Below are 19,660 nucleotides of genomic sequence, written 5' to 3' on the forward strand. Positions count from 1 at the left end.
AGATGTTTGTCGCTCGAGCGCACTTCCGGGAGTGCGTCGATCGTTCAATTTCATTTTGTAGAAAGGCTAAAGTGCACCTGGGAGACGGTAAACGACAACAAAATCGTTTTCGCATTACACACACGCAGCTGAACTTTTCGAAAGCAAATCGACGTTTACTTGGCGAGATATCACGGCGCGCGGTTAAAGAATAACGCGATAATATTATTCCAGGAAGATTCTTTTCGCGATGTTAGGTGATTTCTCTCGTCGTATTTTAGATATTTGCTTATTATCAGTTACGGCTAAAATATGTTCTCTTATGACTCACTCCATCCGGATGATATTTGGCCACGCCCGTCGATGTCGTGTTGCTCCCGCAAAATTCGACCAGAATATCCTGGAGTTTCCGCGTGGAATCTGAAAAGCAATTAACAGTTCGATCGTTCCTTGTGTTCAGTCCTCAGTTGCGAGGCGAAGCGACAATTGTTGCGATACTATGGAAATTATTCGAAAATCACCGTCACTTAAAAAAAAGCGAGCCGGAACTTCCTCAAAGGACAAGACCTTGCGCGAATACAACATTTTTTCCAACGAACAAATTAAAACAGGTTTATCAATCAATTATTTCTCGTTGTCCGATGTTGTAACGACACGGGGCAACTTTTTCGTTGGTAGATTAGACGACGCGCTGGGTGACGGGCGATTGATCGCGACCGTCTAGGATTCTACTGTTTGCAGAAGAAACAACGACGATAAATTGACTAATAACAGGAGGCCTAATTTACTGTATCGACGTCATAATGCACTTAACTGACTGGGTATTTTTGGACAGCTACTATTTTCGGGCCGATTGACAGAGAGGTATTTGGCCGAGCGAATGATTAACGGCGGAATTCCGCCCTGGTGTATCGACGATATGCTTGTAGATTACTGCTACTCTGAACAAAAAAGTCCTTTACCATTTTCCAAATAACACACAAATTTTTGAGTTATTAATTAAAGAAGCCTCTATACATGGTCAACCATTAATAGCCTTCCTAGCTGCATACAAACGATGTTCCGCTATGAAATATCCTCCATGATTAAGAAAAACTCCAAATCCAGTCGTATTCATCAGGATGCATGATTAGTGCAGAAATAGTGCACTATTTGCGCATTCCATCACTTGGCCAGCAATAGAGAGAATAAAGCGTGCGCGGGTTTTAAATTCCGCCCGATAGTAGATTAGTTAACGGAGGTTCGTTAAACTTTATTAACAACACGAGTGTTTTAGGATTTATAGCCTGTAAAAAATTCAGAAGCGATTCTCCGACGCGTATTCTCCTCCCTCTTTTTCTCTTATTCGACCGGTCGTGCTATTTTACTCTTTTCTTCTTTTTCTTACTTACAAGCTGCCAAGTCTTGGAGTTGTTGGAATTCAGTTGGCGAAAGCTTATCCCAGTGAAAGGCCATCCTTACTTCTGGTCTATGTGTCCCTCAGGACGAGCGGCCAGATGTTCGATACTGAAATTCGTCACCTGCAAATCAAAAGATATCGCTGTCCGTAAAACACGATCTGTTCCGGACCGTTTTTTTTTTTTTACGTAACTGCGTTTTCACCGTTCTATGTAATTGCGTATTGCGCAACCGTTCCACGTAACTACATATTGCGTGTTGTTTTTATATCGCGTTTCCGTATTAAACGTGTCTCGTAGAATATTCTTCGCACTTTAATTTTAATTACTTTAACCAATTTTCTTTTCAAATCATTCTTTTTTTCATTCTCATCTATTGTGAATATCTGGAATAATTTTTTAATTATGCGAAAAAATGTTCAGAAAAAAATTTTCCTCTTCATTCTCTCTCTTGCAACGCCAAATCACGTCGCTTTAGCTGAGCGAATTATCCTTTATGTCGATCCACCGCCATAATCGCGTTTGCAGTTGATTTACTATTTGCTAGTGTGGTTTATGCAGTCTTCCCGTGATCCCACGTGTACGTTCGTTACGCGTCAGTCGTTCGAGCTAAAATTACAGATTTACGGTCGCTGCGGCCGCTTTTCTCTGGTCATAACGTGCCTGTATGCGCAAGACAGCAACAATTCGCCGCAAATATGCGCGGGTGGACACACGTCGTGGGTTTATGAAATTTGCAATGTTCAATGAGAAGCTCATTCGTTCCGCCCTTTGAAGCGTGCATTTTCCACGGCAAAACTCCGCTAAAACTTCATCCACGCGGAGAAAACAATATTCGCGATTAAATCCCTTTTTGGAAATCTCGTCGCTATTATTCGATCGTGGTCGTTGTGTATTTGCAACGCCAGTCGTGAAATGCGCGAACATTTAATTTCATTTTCAGAAGAATGATATCGTATAGTAATTTCGAGAGAAGATAAATCCTCCTACAGGATGTGTACTGACTGAAGTTCATCGAGATAAAAGTGTTACATTCTTTCGTCCACCGATTGCACGAAGACTCGAGCGAGTTGATCAGAATTCTTGCTTCAACGAATAATCAGGGAGACAACGAACATCCCCTGCCGGCGTAAACTACTTCTGTACTGCAGCTCCGAAAGATTTTCTCAATTTTCCCTGTGCGCGTAACGGAACGCATATCATGAAAATGTATGTCGTACACAGCTCGCGCGTTTCTGCGTATTCATTTATGTAATGTAATCATAATATGAAACATCCCGCGCATTATACGCATGTATCCTCGGGGATGCGATTATATGAAAATTCCCTTTCGTGTAGCGCTTCCTTTCGCGATTTTAGAGGATTATAATACAAAGGGAAACGCGCGCACAATGCGGCCATTTCGGATATTAATACGGCTTAGTCCATTCAAAGGGTTCACAGATTGAACAACTCATAACAGTTGTCTCTTCGGCGATTTAATATCGATATTCCATCTCTTACGAGAAGCAGCTTTTTAATTCGCATCTTCATACGTCCGTATCGAGATAAAACGTTAAAACTGCGATTAATTTAAATTCAAACGCTCTGACGTAACATCAAATAAAATTCCATAAGAATACAAAGTCTTTAAAATTCGACGCAAAAAATCATTTTTGCGTGAAAAATATTAATGTTGTTTACAAAAACTATGGGCAAAACAGGTGACACTTCAGAAGGTTGCTGATGCGCTGATTGACAACAAAGATTATTATAATCGAGTAAATATAGAATGAGTAGCTTTTTTTCTTCATTTAACTTGTATTTTATTAAAAAAAATCAAAGTGCGTCTAATAATATGGCCAGGTGCGCGAAATTTACTATAAACAGTAATTATTTGCAAACATCCGTTCGTTACAGTTTGGACATTTTTCAGTGTATTTTGCAAATTAACCGCGTATAAAACATAGTGAAGCGCCAGAGGCAAAAGGGAGAACCAAGTGAACCATGTTCATATGAATCTAAAACCTTTTGTATCACTGATTTCGAAAATAGCGGTTACGAAGGTATCTAGAAGTGCAAATTTTAAACACGAAAGAGGCCAATGATATGATAGAAGATAACATGCAAAGTTGATACTCATCATGGGAACTCATGGATGTTTTTCTCACGTGGGGCAAAAACACATGTGAAAAAGGGATTATGCATTTGATTGCGTACTATAATCAATCTCTCGCGCATACATCCGGCTTTTGGCTATTAAAGGCCTTGTATTCTTATAGAATTGTGTTTAACATTAAAACACAAGGAAACATAGGAATGACACATATTTTTTACACGTGTTTTCTCACATGTTTAGAGGTTGAAACGACCGAATTATTTTCAACGGGTTATTATTTAAATCCCGAAATGTACGGCAAATCGGCAATAAAAAATGTCTCTTTCAATTTTAGCTGGTCTACAACATTCAAAAGCCGTCGAAATCCGTGAGGAACTCTTCCGTACGTTTCCTTGCGATCGTCAGGATCCACCGTTGTGCATCGCGAAGAATCTCGGTAATCTACTTTCCCCGAGCGAGTGATCGCTATTTGTCGGGCGCGAGCGTTATACGGGGATTTAGACGCAAGCCGCGGGCGGGTAACGATGAAAAGAGGGAGGAAAAGAGAGAGAACCGCCCGAGTAACATCGTATCGACAGGTGAACTAAAAGGACGTATCGGCGAATTATCCTCGCCATTTCGCGAGGCCCTTAATCCGCCGGTAACGGGCTCAACGTAACGAACGCACGATCGCGTTAATCCTGATGGACGTTTCGTGCGATACTTAGGTCATCAGGATTCGCGAGGATCGACGATAATTTCACCGCGTCGATCGCGCTCTCGGGATCCGCATGCACGCACGCATCGGATGCAATTTCATGGGTCCTCTTCCGTGATTTACCGCACCGCTGTAATTAGTCCACTACGTGGATCCGAATAACGGACAGCTCGAGATGCGGCCCGGCTGGAGAATAAATCACAATGTCCGCGCGAAAGCACTCACTCTTAAGAATGTATTAATGCAGTATTTTCTTCATTAGCGCATCAAAGAGGCCGTTCATAAATTTCATATTTACCAAGCAAAATTAAATTAAAATTATATGTTTATTTCACTACCTAAATGCTAATTCGAAACTGAGTTGAGATAGACATATATATACAATATTACAAATACGAAAATATGATTATATTTCCTTGTTAACTTATTGAGTGTCGTGTCAATTTCACGTAACTTTCCATGGGCTACCGATGACCCGCGTACCTTATTATAAGATATATATTTTATAATATTCAGACTACAAATCAATCATCAAAATGTAACGCGGGAAATTGTAGATGCAAATTGTATCGAACTTTGGCGGCGAAATCGCGAGGAAAATCGCCCGCAAGTGTGATAAATCTTTTGATTGTACAGCTAATGATTCCCGTCTAATGGTTATGTATCGATTGCAATCAGCTGGATTAGGAGAATAATTAGGGCAGCCCTCGTGGCGCGTCTTACATCGTAAATACCTATACACGTCTAAACGGCGCCTCGTGGTAATGCGCTCACGTAGAAAAGCTTAACATTGCGTGTTTATTGCGCATAGCACAAACTTGCCGGATAACACAGACAAATACACACGGGTAGTGTACTCGCGAGCACGATTGCACCTCTTGTTGAAAGTGAAAATAATATCTTTCTTGAGATATCATTGTTATTTCGTTAACACGAAACTGCCGAGATATTCTCTCTTCGCGAGCGCGCGAAGTATGCTCGCGACGCGTTGCAACTGCATTATATTCTCAGGGTGTCGCACGTGTCCGATTTTCTGCATTGATAAAACCTAAGTGAGCGCACCGTTCTATAATTAGTCGATAAAAATATGCGTGTTAGTGAAAGCGGCGGAAGAGGGGGGTGGGGAGAGGAAGAGAGTGTTCGCTCGTAGAGTTAATTATCAGAAAAACGCTATATTTTCGTGCGAGAATGTGAGTTTGTCCTTCCCTCTTCCTTGCATCTTCGTTAATTAATTTAAACAGCGCAGCACGCGCGCGACAACCTTGTTAAAACTTACATCGACACGAAATGGAGAACTACTTCATGATTATCTATCCCGCGGTATTATTTCTTCTCCTCTTTCTCTACCTGCTCCTCCTCGAAAATATCGCGAGACCGCCGACGTCTGCTCTCGCGCGCCCTCGCTCCTCCGAAATAAACCATATCGCGTTCACGTGTGCGAAACGGCCACGTTTTAGCAGGCGTCTCACGACAACGATCCGATAATTGCGCCCGCGCCGGTAATGAGCGCGCGCACGCGGCAGTGCATCTCGAAGGTGTGTCCTCTCTCTCTCTCTCTCTCTCTCTCTCTCGTTCATTTTTCCGGTAGAGAAAGAAAGAGAAGGGGAAGATAGATAGAGAGAGGTTTTACTTCGAGCAACTCGACGTTATCAGCAATAGCTTTTATTTTAACGGCAATTAGTACAATTAACGAAATTAGAGCGTCATCATTAGTTCGATTTTCTAGTCGGATCTCCCGTCAGGGAGTGTAAGCGCACGCACGTATATGTGGAATAATATGTTCGTAACTGCTATGTGGGATAATAACGATCGATAACGTGATCACTAGCAACGGTAACGACGGTTATGATCGCGCAATCGTGTCCGACAACAACGAATTTTTCGATTCATGTTTGTCGTTTATTCGCGGATGCTGTTACAGGTGGTAATTGCAGAGTTACACCAATCGCAGGCATTTGACACGCAGTTCCGCTCTGGTAAAATGCGTGTACTCTCTATCCACATACAGTGGCGATAAACTGGTTTATTTTTTATCCATTTTTTTCTCTCTCTCCTGGTTTTAATTGGGCGATTCTCCTCCGCCTTGTCAATATCGTCATTTTTCCCGCAAAATTGTCGCCACGGAAAAATAAACGTTATAATGTCGATCAGAAATTATGTCCGATTTATGTTTCCCTCGCAGCGCTCAGCGTTTCATTTGCAATAAAAAAAAATATTTAATACTTTACGTTATTCTCGCAGTGGCTTCCTGTAAAGTTATACTCCATTGAGAGGCAAGGCATTCTGCCTCAGGCAGCCGAACTTTGAAATGATCGCATGCGTTCTCCCTCGACCGCGATACAATTATTTTTCATAAAAAATATTCGAAATCATGCAAAGAGTGTATGCACGTTTAATATCGTTAGTTTGCCTGTAATATATGATAGATCATGTACGTTGAGAGAGAGAGGGAGAGAGCTGATTGGCTACATCAAAGCGACATGGAATTCGAACTGCAATATCGGGTATGTCATAATTCGCACACACAGAGGCATGCGATATTAATCCCGCGCTCTAACGTCGTATATTCGAAGTGGATTTGTCGTAAATATGTGTGCAGCAAAGTTATTTACGTAGCTAAAGCAGTATTTTGATTTACGCGCCTTATTATCTCACAATCTTTGAGATTGACGGCGCATTGTCAGTCGGCGAAAACACCGGCGACGGATGGGCAATCGAGGATTATTTTCTCATCGTTGAGAACCACCCCTCACTCGACGGGGTTTTTGATCCTTCGTTGAATGGGACGTCAAGGGAAGCTCTGAGGGAAGTTTCGCTTACGTTTGTGCATCTTCTGGAAATATCTCGCGAATAATAATGAATAATAGGTCGCGAGGTATATTCGTGACGAGCTATGAAAAGCGGTTCTCTAGAAATACGGTTCGGAGGTAATTCGGAAACGAACTCCTCTCTTCCTTTTCCCTTCGATCGGTTTTCTAAATATTCTCCTTTCCCGCCGAATTTAGATGGGGGATCGAAGATCCGGTTTTCGCTCTGACGGCCGAATTCACGACATGTATTACCCGACGATGCCGTTGCCGATCGATGCTTGTAAAAACAGAAAGGCTCGTGTGGCAGAAAGTAAACGTGTAAGCTGAGTAGGGGGTAAGGGGAGAAAGATGCGTCGGAGGACGAGCATTTAATTAAAAACAGAGGCTTGGCCTCACATGTCGACGAGTATAGGCGGATGAATTACGAATAGCGAAGTTTATTCGAGGTTATAAAAAGCGCAAATCTCGCGATTTCCAGGTTGTCGCCATGAATAGAAAAAAAAAACCGTGTATTTGTGCTGCAAAACCTCTTTGTGTTTTACAACACGTTTAATGCAAACGATAATTAAAATATAACGACTCTGTTAACCAAAGGAGAAGATCCTTTAATTGGGTCTATAAGCAGATCCTTTAATTGGGTCTATATGGTGTCCAAATGCGATTTTAGGGTTAATATTATTTATGAGAAGACGCTTGTTAATCGTGTATTAAACCTACAGACAATCTGCTTAGGCTATTAAAGAATCTTTTGGTTAACAAACAAAAAATTAGATTCGATACGTGACTTCGATGTGACATCGCGTAATATGTGGATAATCGATGAAAAATTTATCATCATCGCTAACGGAGGTGCTTGAGATCGCATGTAATAAACGCTTGTTTGATATTGAAACTGCTAAATTAAGCCAAGTTTGATCATTATATTGCGGTGGGTGAATCAGCTTTCGTGAGCGCAACAAGGTGCAGTCTTTAAAAACTTGCACGCACACTATTGAATTAGACGTGTTATTTCATGACAGAGAGAACGAGAAAGAGAGAGAGAGAGAGAGTTTCGTGGAATTTCATCGTAATTCTATTGTATATGAGTCGTCACATGAATCGCTCGGACATACTTTGGCGCATCGCTTTGTCGCAAAAGCGATATTCATTCGAGCATATTACGCTTCATTAATGACTCATTCCAGTTCCGGAGCAGCAATTTATGGAATTAAGGATAATAATACGAGGAATCTGTGGCTTAAGCTGCGTTTGCTGCCATAATGTCTTTATATACGAGGTCAAACGCGAAACGCAATTTGCCGTGATAGAGAGATGAGATGGAAACACACGCGAATTATGTCTCTTTTTAATTAGCGTGAGATAATTAGAGGCCATGCGGAATGTCCTATCGTTCGCCTTGGAAAATTATTCGAAATCGCGTTATCTCATAAAATTCGCTCGTAATAATTCGGATTATTCATCTTGCCCGTTATATGATATATACGTATTCTCTTCACTGGTAATAAAAATACACACTCGAAGTGGCGCACCACGTCCCACCTACCTCAAATTCATTAAGTTAATTGTTTAATTACTTCGCTTTCACCCACGACAGAGGCTCGTTATCTGTGTCGCTAGAAAATCTCAACGACTCGATGCGGAAGAGCGCGTTTCTCCCGCAGCTATTAATCTACTTAGTAGCTCCGTGGCTCTTAACGAGCTAGTTTATCCAACTTGGTAGTTTTCGGATTAAACTTCTCGATATTATCGATAACTGCGCGAATTACACGAGCAAAGTCACTTTATGATCAGCGCGCTTCGTCAACATCATGAAAAAAGATACAAATTGTGCCGACGCGCGTCACGCGTGAATTATCCCCTTGATTTTCATAATCGAGCCGAAAGTTCGGAGAGCGTGTTCGATTGTTGGCCGTGCTTTTAATTGAGAGAGAGAGAGAGAGAGTGAGAGAGGCGAATTACTTCGCATCCGTGATATGTGTGTCCCGATGTGTGTGACGTGATCGATCAGTTGAAATTTGTCCGCGATATTAAATTCTTTCTACGTGACCAGTGCAAGAATTCAGGAAAGGTCGTAAATATTTTACACCTGGTCTATGTGGCTGATCCGCCAGCTGGTTTTCATACTATTTGACTACATTAGCGGGAAATCACTTATGCCCGTTTCTACATCATGGTTTAAATTTAATCGACGATTAACTCAGCGGAATTAACCAACTGCGTTCATCAATCCTGCTAATTAGCTAACGCTAATTAGTCAATTCCGTTGAGTTAATCGTCAATTAAATTTAACTCATGATGGTAAAAACGGATAATAATTATCACATCAGTTATAGTAGTATAAAAATCAGGATTCGGAATGTTATTTTTTTAAAATAACTCGTGAAAAATTACTATCCAATTGAAAAAAAATAGTTCTTTACTGTCACTGTTATTTATTTTGAAAAATAACTCGTTATTGTTACTCAAGGGGTAACGAGATGTTACAATCTTATACTGGAAAAAAAAAGAAAACGCTACTTACATCGAAGAAAAAAACCGTTCAAATAATATTTACTTGATCCAAGTGAAATTAGTGATTATTCCAAGTGAAATTAGTGATTACTCCAATAGGTCTTGGCAAATATTTAATTAAATGTAGAACTGACTGACTATATATAATATTTCCTTCGTATAAGCAGACATTTATTTATACATGTTAAAATAATTGCGTCAATTCATAATATTGAGAATATTAGAATTTATTAAAAAAAAAATATGTACTGTATAGAAAAAATCTGAATTAAAAAAAACTAAGTTTCTTCAATGGAAAAGAAATATTACAGAATTCTAGTAAGTATTCTCTTAAATTTAAAATAATTTTACATTTATATTCAATAATTCATCTACAAATTAAGATATTACTGCGATGAAGTATTTACTACAAGCTATTAAAATATTTAAATTGGTGCAAATATTAATGATTTAAGAGACTGAACAATAGGTAATTATGTTTGCTTGATTCTTTTATTTCTACTTTTTTACAAAATTTTGGAGACCTCTTCTCTGCTGCCCATCTCACGTAAATGTATTTTGTGTGTGCAGAATAACAATAAAAGCGATTATTTCAATTACCGTTACTAACACGAAATAAGTCGTTATCGAAGAAAGATAACTTGTTGCGGTGACAGCGCGTTATTTTTCAACCTTGATAAAAGGACCAAACCAGACAAGCAGGATGGGTAGGTTGGCTTATATTGAACTCTCGCACATTGTCCAACATAATTAAGTCGCACACGAACGATATCACGATTTTGAGGTCGACCCGCTGTCATGTTCCATCGCTCTGTGACTCGTTACGCACATTGTTCTAAGCGTTATCCCACGTTAATCTATGCTCTGGCCTTAGGTGCTTACTTTAGCCTGTTCTACGTTTGTTCCCGCTGTTGTTCTTCCCTATCGGCTCCTCTATATCATTCTATTCCGCGCTGCTTCATCCCGAGTAATTATGCCGCTTACTTAACGCTGCTCTCGGATATATAGCGCATGCTGACCGTTAAGATACACCCTAAGAAAATCATTCACGATTAGATTAATCGCCCTCCCAGCCGCACGACGAAATCCGCCACTTTCTTTCCGCCCTTTGCTGCCCGTCGGGAAATCTGATTAGCCGTAGGGAGCCTCGTGGAGTTCTTATTATGCGTCGCAAGATCAAAAGCGTGCTCTTGAAAAGCCGTCCGGGCTAAGGAAGAGAAGGAAGGGAGGGAGAACCCTGAAGGTGGGAGAGAGAGAAGGGATGCTTTTCTGCCGATCGTGGAGGAGTGGTGGGGAAAGGGTAGAAAGGAAGGAATCAATACGTACTAACCGTCCGGAACACGTATCTCCGCGAGTGACAAGACCGACGAGCACGCCACGGCGCGGGAGGTCTCAAAAAATGTCCGCGCATGAAACGCGTCGTCACCGGTGACAAAATAATCTCGCGTAGCCCGCGGCCATCAAGAAGTAGGAATAAATGAGCGCGCGTCTGTCCGTCCGGTCGGTGACTTTTCCGTCTTTCCATGTCGATCCACGGATTACGAACGTTCTCCTGTCGTTAAATCGTGCGCTTTTTTGCTAATGAAAGCTTATGACTGATTATGCCCTATAAAGTTGTTACGTAATATTGCTTCGCACACAGGTTTAATTTCTAAACCTTAGTTAGATGACATAAATATGTCAAGCAATTAAATCTTGCTTCTCGTTTAGCTGATAAAATTATTTCGTAACAGTCATTGGACATTCGGCCCGTATTATTTAACCTGTGTAGCAGAAATTACCAAATCCTCCTTTCAATATAAATGCAAAAACACGATAATGTATTACATGTCGACGAGTATTTTTCCGAATTTTCGGGCTTTCCCGAATTAGGTGAGAACGGCGCCGATGAGAAACTCATTCGACCGGCTCAAACAAAATTCTTATTTGGATGTGGGCAAATAAATGGTTGTGAAAAGCAAAGTTTGGTTCTCCGAACCTTTTTGTTTCAGAAAACCTTTGGTTCAGAGGACCAAACTTTGGTTCTCACAACCAAAACATTTGTTTATTCATAAATCCAAAAAGTTGTATTCGTCTAAGTAGGTGTCTCGCGCATTTATTCCGTCCTACGGTGTAATATAACTCCAAGTTTACCTTCTTAATTTCAAGTCAAGTTTCAGAACGAATGCAAATCTCGCACGAGAACGAGGAATGTGACGGAGTAACAGCGGAGATGGTCGCAGCATGAATTGACACTCTCTCCTGTCCGAAGATTTCAGCCGGAGATTTAAATTCCCTCGTGCGCGAAGAATATACGCGGGATCGTTGTATATTAAAGTTTCCACTTTAAAATTCAACGCTCCATCTGACGTTGGCGACAACGATAAGTGCATCCAGATATCGAGTATCGATACTTTCCGCTGCTGGAAAGGCTCTATTCTTCCCCGTTGAAAATGACACACCGTGTGTCCTCGGTGTGCAGAAATACGTATAAGCTCCCTCGTTGGCGGATATTAAACAAATATCAACTTTCAGAGGGGCAGGACTTAAAGTCTTTAATTAACTTTTTGCTCGGTCTAGCACTCCACGAGCAAACGATTACTCCCCATAAGAATAAATGAAGATTCCATTCCTCCGCGCTATTTTAAAGTTTACCGCCCCGAGATGGAAATTACTTTTGCTCGGAGAACTCGCGCCCGGGGAAACTTTATACCACTTTCTAATGCCGGTAATTCCAATTTAATATTACGCGCGAGGAGACACACGAGATCCTCCGAATCGATGCGATATCAGTGAAGAAAAGAAGAAAAATTTACGCTAGAAAAATTGTTTTCATCTTTTCCTTTATCTCGGAGAATTTATACGGTTCTTCGCGGAAAAATTGCAAAATCGAGGATGCATATTCCACACGTACGCGCTATCTCCTAATTGACCGCAATTGCAGGTCGCGCGAAATTGCAGCCGGAGCACATTTTACCTCCTCAGACGAAAACTGGGCTCCCTATAATAAGAACGATAAATTGCGGGACAGTCGATGGGGAATCGTGCGCGCGTGCTCGTCAGCCGGAAGCCATTGGGAGTCCGCGCGAATCAGCGGGAGGAAATTTACGAGCTCGAGCCCGTAAAGCGGTTTAAAGGTCAACGATGCACTTTTTGCTGGGGGGAAGGTCGAAGGTGGATTTTTATATATACATACGACATCGCGATCTCTCTCTCATTCACTCACACACTTCTTCTCGACAGGATTTTCGTATGACGATAAATGCCCGACACCTTGACACTGGCGGCGGGTATTAATATTGATGAATAATACGAGAACTTGCGCGAAACGTCCGCAATCGAGAGACGGTTTCTTTCCTTTTCTCGCTCGGGGAGGAAGGGAGCCGAAGTTCGCTTCGTTCGCGAAAACCACTCAGGGTATTATGGGCGAAACCGGCTGAGATCTTTACACAGCTTGTTCAACGATGTTCGCCACACTCGTCGCGTTCACAGCGTTGATTCTATGAGGGAAATACAATGGAACTCGGGCAAATTTATAATTACTGATTACTAATATTAATCGACATAAAATGTCGATAAATTAGCATTTGACCTGAAAGTTACACGGGTCCCATAAAGGGTTAAATAAAAATGTTTAAACTTACTTGATGAGCATGACACAGAAAATTTAAAACTGGACGTACACATTGCATACAATCTCGTATTAAACTGCTGTTTTGTTAGGGATCCGATAATTTCACTGGTTCCTGTCATGTTGCGACACTTAACAGGTTAGAAATAGTAGTATTCTATATTACCCGACTAATCTATATTGTCGACACTTCCTTTAACGTCATCTCGTTCTAATTGAGAATCGTTAGTGAGTCGCCGAGCGGCGATAATCTGACTTGTTATTTTTCTACAGCCACGTCGCTGGGAGACGAATCGCCATATCCGACGTCTGCTTCATCGCTCAGTGCGTTTCGAAACGCCAATTATAAACTCGATAAATAGCGAGAAAGTCTCATGGTGGTAATGCCGACGACTGCCGAAGATTCTACGAATGGAAGCTAATATAGCTCTTTCCTTTCTGCTCCTATAATGACGAAATAACGCTATATCGGAGACGCCGTTTCGGGCGTTTGTACGTAATAAAATTCGGGATGTAATTTCTCAGCGATGTACATGCGCGCGCGATCCGCACTGAAAACGCGATATCGTACGAGTATAAGCCCTCGTGAAATGTTGCAAAACAATCGCAACGGTATTCGATACACTGGTGCCTATGATAGTAGTGGATTTTTTACTCATTTAAACGCTATCGTCTCGCAGCTATTATTTTCGCTCCCCCCCCCCTCCCCCTCGCTTTCGTGCGCACACCGTGCTAACAACACACTGACGACGAAAATCGACCGACGTTTTATCACCGCGAGCTCTCTTACTCGCTCCCTCTCCCTCTATCGAAACTCGTCCGAGAACTTTCCAAGATAAAAGATCGTTCGCGAGAGGGGTGTCACGCGTGATTTGTAACAATAGCCTCGAAAATGTACAGAGCGAGCGGAAAATCACGGTCGATATAACGGAAAGGAAGAGGAAGGAGGACACGGTGCGAAGGAACAAATTTAAAAGGTGTTTGAAGCAGTCTGGTTTCTCCGTGAGGAAGGAAGCTCCGATAAAGGGCAAGGAGTAGGGCAGTGGGAGGAAGCCGGGTGGGTCTCCAGGTGTGTGTAGGCACGCTTATATACACGCGCGTACTGAGTAGATATATAATGACGAGGAAACTTCTTCTTCCGCTCTCATGTCCGACCTTTTCTTAGCCTGAGAGCAAAAGGATTTTCTTTCCCGGACGCGTCGATGATAAAAGAATGGGGAAAGAGAAGAAAGCTAATTTGTGGAGCCACAACGGTGCGGTGCGGGCTTTAAAGGATTCGTATCAGCTCGGGCGATCGAAGGACCAACCTTTTTTCCCTCCCCGCACCGTCAGTTATCGAGTTGTACATTTTTGCGAACCGATGCCATCGGCCTCTTTGACTGGAACCTCCGCGTCGCGAGTTATTCGCGTTCTCGTTGGCGACGCCAATCTCACAGTTTCACGTCGTGTTTAATCGGATGGAGGCCGATAAATATGTAAATAAGGCTTCTTTTTGATCTACGTCCGATTAACCGATTTGCTTAAACTAATTGAGATAATTGCTCGCGGCGCCGCTTAACAAGGGAGATTGTTTATTGGAAAATGCGCGCGCAGAATATTTTATAACGCGCGAGAGATTCGTATTATTCGCAGGCTGTTATTTAATTGTATGAGAAAAAAAACGTTACGTGAAACCCTTGCGCGCTCTCCTTCGCCTCGACAAAAACTTTTCTCCGGTACGCCTTTATGAGAACCAATTTGGCTTCTCTGTCCGAAAACGCTTGACAACGTCACAATACATGAGGATAATTTAATTTTCATGTGCCTTCTGATTGGATGGCACGCGCTAAGAGCACAGTGCGGCTTGGCGCGCGGTTCTCGCGTACGCATGAAGATTAGGGTCGTATAAACAATCGTAAAATTCCACGCGATGCGAGAGTAAAAATCTTTATATTCCGTTTTAGTACACGGTGCCTCCGCGGCGGTATTTCAAATTGTTTGCAATCGAGCCGGTCGTTTCGCGATCACCGTTTCGGTTGATTGTCCGATACGGACGGTGACGAGGGGAGAACGAACCGCGGTCTTATGTGTCGCGGTATTTGTGAGGGAAAAAATTTATGGAGGAAAAAGAGTCCTCGGACGCCTGCGGGAAATTATTCGAGAGCGCCAAAATGAGAAAGGTCTCTCGTCGATAATCGATCGTGGTCTCTTAAATCAAATCAATGAAAATGTCACTAATGAATCAGTGAAACAGTATTCTGCCGATAATCAGTGAGTATTCGTTATATATGTATATGCAAATTAAACTAAAGCCCTAATATTTTTTATTTACCTGATAAGGTTGTACATCATATTTTTAATTGGAATATAATTTTTGTGAAATTTTCTTGACAGTATTCGCACACGTTATTGTATTATTTACATTTGTTCTTTTGGTAATTGCTGTCTTTATTGTAACGTTTTTAACTTTTATTTGCGTAGAATGTTATAATCAATTTAAGAGTTACTTGGATTTTTCAATTAATAAATTAATAACGTTTGTTTTTTTTTTATTAGATTGGCATAAGGGGATGCATATAAAATACTAAATTAAAAAAAAAATAAAGATATAGTTGAAAATGCACTTTTCAATTTTTTTATCATTTAGTCGAATAATTTACACACGTTTGTAATTTTTTATGGAAATATTTCCATACTTGGCTTTTTTGTTGATGTTTCACTGATTTCAGCCAGTGAAAGATTCACTGCAAATCATTGTTGATCGTATCCTGTAGCAGAAATATATGTACAATTGCCGATTGAAAGTTTATCTGCTATTTTTTCAATGTAGTTTAGAACGCAAATAAATGTTTCAACTTCTCTCTTGGGGATTTTTTTCAAATAAACTCTCTCATTGAACCATTCGTTTCGAACTTCATAAAAAAATTAGCGGACAATCCTTCGGTCGACGATTGTACATATCGTATGTATATTAAATCATGTCGTATTTGGCGTATAGTTTATATGGTAGCAGACTTAAAAGCCAGAGGTTTCCATTGTCGGGATAAGCGTGAAATACGATATAAATTAAAACAATCATTAAATCAAATATAATTAAGAATATTTCAGGCAAAACCATTGACCCTAAGAGTGTGGTTATGATAAATAAATAATAAATAATATCTTTGTTTGCATTCTTCGATGAAAACAGTTGCTGTTATTAATAGACCTTTATATTCTACTGTTTTGCAGAGCTATACCACTAGTGACTACTAACTGCTTCTCAGTGATATACTACTACAATATATTTTAGAGAGTGTTTTAATGTTCGAGATAGTATAGTTTTTCTGCAATTCCGCTAGAAAGAGGGAAATAATTTTATTTCTCAATTTACTCACGCGAGAACGAATTTATATCTCGGTTACCAAAATAAGCCAGCCCTCCCGGTATCGGAAGCTTTCGGTAATAATACCAAAAACAGACGGATAATTCTCGATAACATTCTCACGAACATATACGCATGTATGTTTATGCGTCTCGAAACATTTTCCATTTCGTGAATCGTCGTAAAAGACCGTGTCGCTAGCATCGTTCTTTACGTACCGTACACAAATATCCAAGACGAGTGTACAGACGAATCTCGTCTATGTGCGTATGTCGTATTTTCGTGGTTGCCGGCGTCGACTTACAACGCGCGGCTTTGTCGGCAGAAATGGATTTATGCCGCCGATGTGTGCGTATACCCATCTACGCCGGCGTGTACATTCTCGCGAGTTTTGCGAAGACGACCCGATGCCATAAATTTCCCCGCCGAACGACCGCTTTTTGCGACCGATGTATGCGTGAGTTACATGCGGCTTACGCGCTGTTGCGTAACGTTGCGCGATTGACGAGCGCCGTTACCACGATTATTACGGTCCGATGTTATTATTGCCGAGGTGTTTGTAAGCATCAACCTGCAGATAGCGGGGAATAATCCAGCGGCGACTTTCGAAACATTTCTATCAAGAAAATATACGGGAGCACACGAAAGTATTCCCCTCGACGAGTTTCGCAGGCGTTAGATACATTTTGCGGAAAGCAAAAGACACGTATTTTTTCATACGTGTTTTCTGGTACGCGTTGAAACAACCTCTCAACGGTAACTCGATAACATTGATTGCGAGCGGATACCTTTACGTTTCAGGAAATATCTTTATATGGTACTTGATATATTCCCCGTATTTCGGCACTGAAATTTTTCACAAATGTCATGTGAATTCATCAAAATGACATATTTGAAAAATCTAAATACATAGTTTTCAAATACTATAAATCCTTTGTCTGAAACATTTTTCCCATATGATTTCGGAGATATTCTTCGTTCGCAACCACACGGAGAAGAATAATTTTGCCGTTGTAGTGAAACCATCTTTTTACTGCTGTATATTCGTTGTAACAGCAATAAAATTTAGTTGACATAACCAAATTAACGAATATATTTGTAATTAGAGCAGAAACAGTTTTATTGCTAGGATAGAAAAATTTTGCTGAGTGAATTTGTTTCTTTAGAACATATTAATTTGTTCTTACAGCAAATTTGCAGATTCAGCAAAATAATCCGGCAAATGATATATTCTGTTTCATCCGTCCGTATTATTTTTCCAAAATCTACCTTCAAAAATATAATCTATTCTAGATAAACGAAATCCGCTCATTACAAAAATCATTTGCCATTGCAACCCAGTGGAAACTAATTTCAATTATCTTCGATAGTTTGCGATTTATTTAAAAAAGAAAACCTGGGAGAATTTCCCCTACATACGTCTACATTCAAGCCGTATTTTACACAATGACAAGCAGAACGGAACCTGCATGTGTCTCAATTATTATCTTTTATTTATTTGTGTCCCGATTATTCGTTACCATCACGCCGGCGAAATACGGACGTGATACAATGTCGGCGGGCGTAAGTCTCGCTACTTTGCCGCTACTTTGTGCGTCTCCGCAAATTACATACGCGCGTTTAAAACAAACATAATCCACGAGTCATTCGAAAGCACCGCCTACGACGTCTCGCCGTTAAAACTGGCGTCACGTTATTACAATTTATGCGTGTATATGTTTATACACGCGGATTATTTATTCGCCGCGGATTGTTTTTCATTCCGATCCATAATTATGCTGGCACGAGCGCAACATTTATAAATGCGTCGCGGAACTGGCTGCGATTAAAGAATCACGTGCGAACACGGACGGATTTATAGTAACTCTCGCAACCTGTAAATACAGCATAAGCCCGCATAGGTTTCGATTTATGGGACAACGTGATTCGAATGCATCGGGGGAGAGGGTGTTGCGCGAGAGTATTATCAAGTGTGTCTAAATGATAATTTGCACGCTAGCATGCAACGTGGATTTATGCGCCCCTCTGTATAAATCTGCCGGAATGTGCGAGCACCGTCTTTCGGAGGCTTCATTCGCACGCTCTTGACAATTAAATGACGTTATTTCGGCGGCCCGCTCACTGTGCGTGCCGTTTTTAAGAGTTGTGGAAGTTTTGTCGTATTATCTGTCCGAACAAAATTCAGTATGTTTCCCACACACGATCTTTATTCTCCCTCCTCCACTTTATCACTTAACGGCCATGCTCGGTTCCTCTTATAATTTTTCTCAGCTTTGTGTAATTATTTCACCATGCAATTACAAAGACTTGTCTCTCTCAGCACTGTATTTTCGAAAATTTAACGACAAGGTGAATCGACACGCATAAATTGTAATAACGTGACGCCAGTTTTAACGGCGAGACATCGTAGGCGGTGCTTTCGAATGACTCGTGGATTATGTTTGTTTTAAACGCGCGTATGTAATTTGAATCGTCGAACGGACACGATCATTCGCAAAATTGGCGCTCGAGTAGCGACGCGTGAAATGTTTCCGGTGGAGAAACGTCGCGACTCGAGATCAGCACGGTTGCAAGTAAGAAATTGCGAGAGACGCGTCTAAGCGCAACGCACGATGAATAACTAGCGAGCCAATTTCCGGAATCTGCCGACGATTTGCATCAGATTATCACGGGATATCAATGCGGGGGGAACCCATGCGGGAACCGAGTTTTTTTCAGGAGGTTGCGAACGTAAGGCGGAGGGTAATTCGGGGTAAGAATGGCGAGCACGCAGCTCGTTACCATTGTATAACACGGAAGCTTTCCATCCGAGTGAATCATCCCCTCTTTCACTCTATTTGCGTCCTACTTAATTAGCTACTTTATCGCGCTTTCGCCACCGTCGTATTTTTCCCTCGCCCACTCGTAACCGCCAACTTTTTCTTCGGCAAAGAACACCTTTTCCGCGGCTCGCTGCCTTCGCAACGTTTTTGGTTTACTCGCGTTTCGCCGTACATCAACGCGGTCTGCATATTCTGAAATCGCTCTCTATCTTAATTGCTCGTTCCTATCCTATCTTGTGGAAGACATTTTTCAGGACAGTCGTTTCGCTCGCGAGAGATACCCGGAAAATCCAGCGTGAATTCTTTCCATCTGAAAAATTAGGAGGATCGAATAAAGGTATATTTCGAGAAAAAAAAAGAAAACGTAAAAAGGTTGCACTTTTCTTCACTCCT

At 41.3% G+C, this 19,660-nt stretch overlaps 1 protein-coding gene across 4 annotated transcripts in view; it reads right to left on the bottom strand.

Moving 5' to 3' along the window:
• LOC106741083 (diacylglycerol kinase 1) overlaps positions 1-19,660 on the bottom strand; it is a 91,537-nt gene that overhangs the window by 49,895 nt on the left and 21,982 nt on the right. For 3 of the 4 annotated variants that reach the window (XM_014612719.1, XM_014612717.1, XM_014612718.1), the window contains exons 2-3: positions 1,371-1,499; positions 311-399 (exon numbers count right to left, since the gene is read on the bottom strand). In XM_014612719.1, coding sequence (XP_014468205.1) covers positions 311-399; positions 1,371-1,434 — 153 coding nt within the window. In that variant the 5' untranslated portion in view covers positions 1,435-1,499. Of the gene's footprint in view, positions 1-310; positions 400-1,370; positions 1,500-19,660 lie in introns of those variants that run through there. The other variant, XM_014612720.1, reaches the window with a different exon arrangement.

This window comes from Dinoponera quadriceps, unplaced genomic scaffold, assembly GCF_001313825.1.
Source record: "Dinoponera quadriceps isolate SergipeBrazil2010 unplaced genomic scaffold, ASM131382v1 scaffold367, whole genome shotgun sequence".
Taxonomy (NCBI): domain Eukaryota; kingdom Metazoa; phylum Arthropoda; class Insecta; order Hymenoptera; family Formicidae; genus Dinoponera; species Dinoponera quadriceps.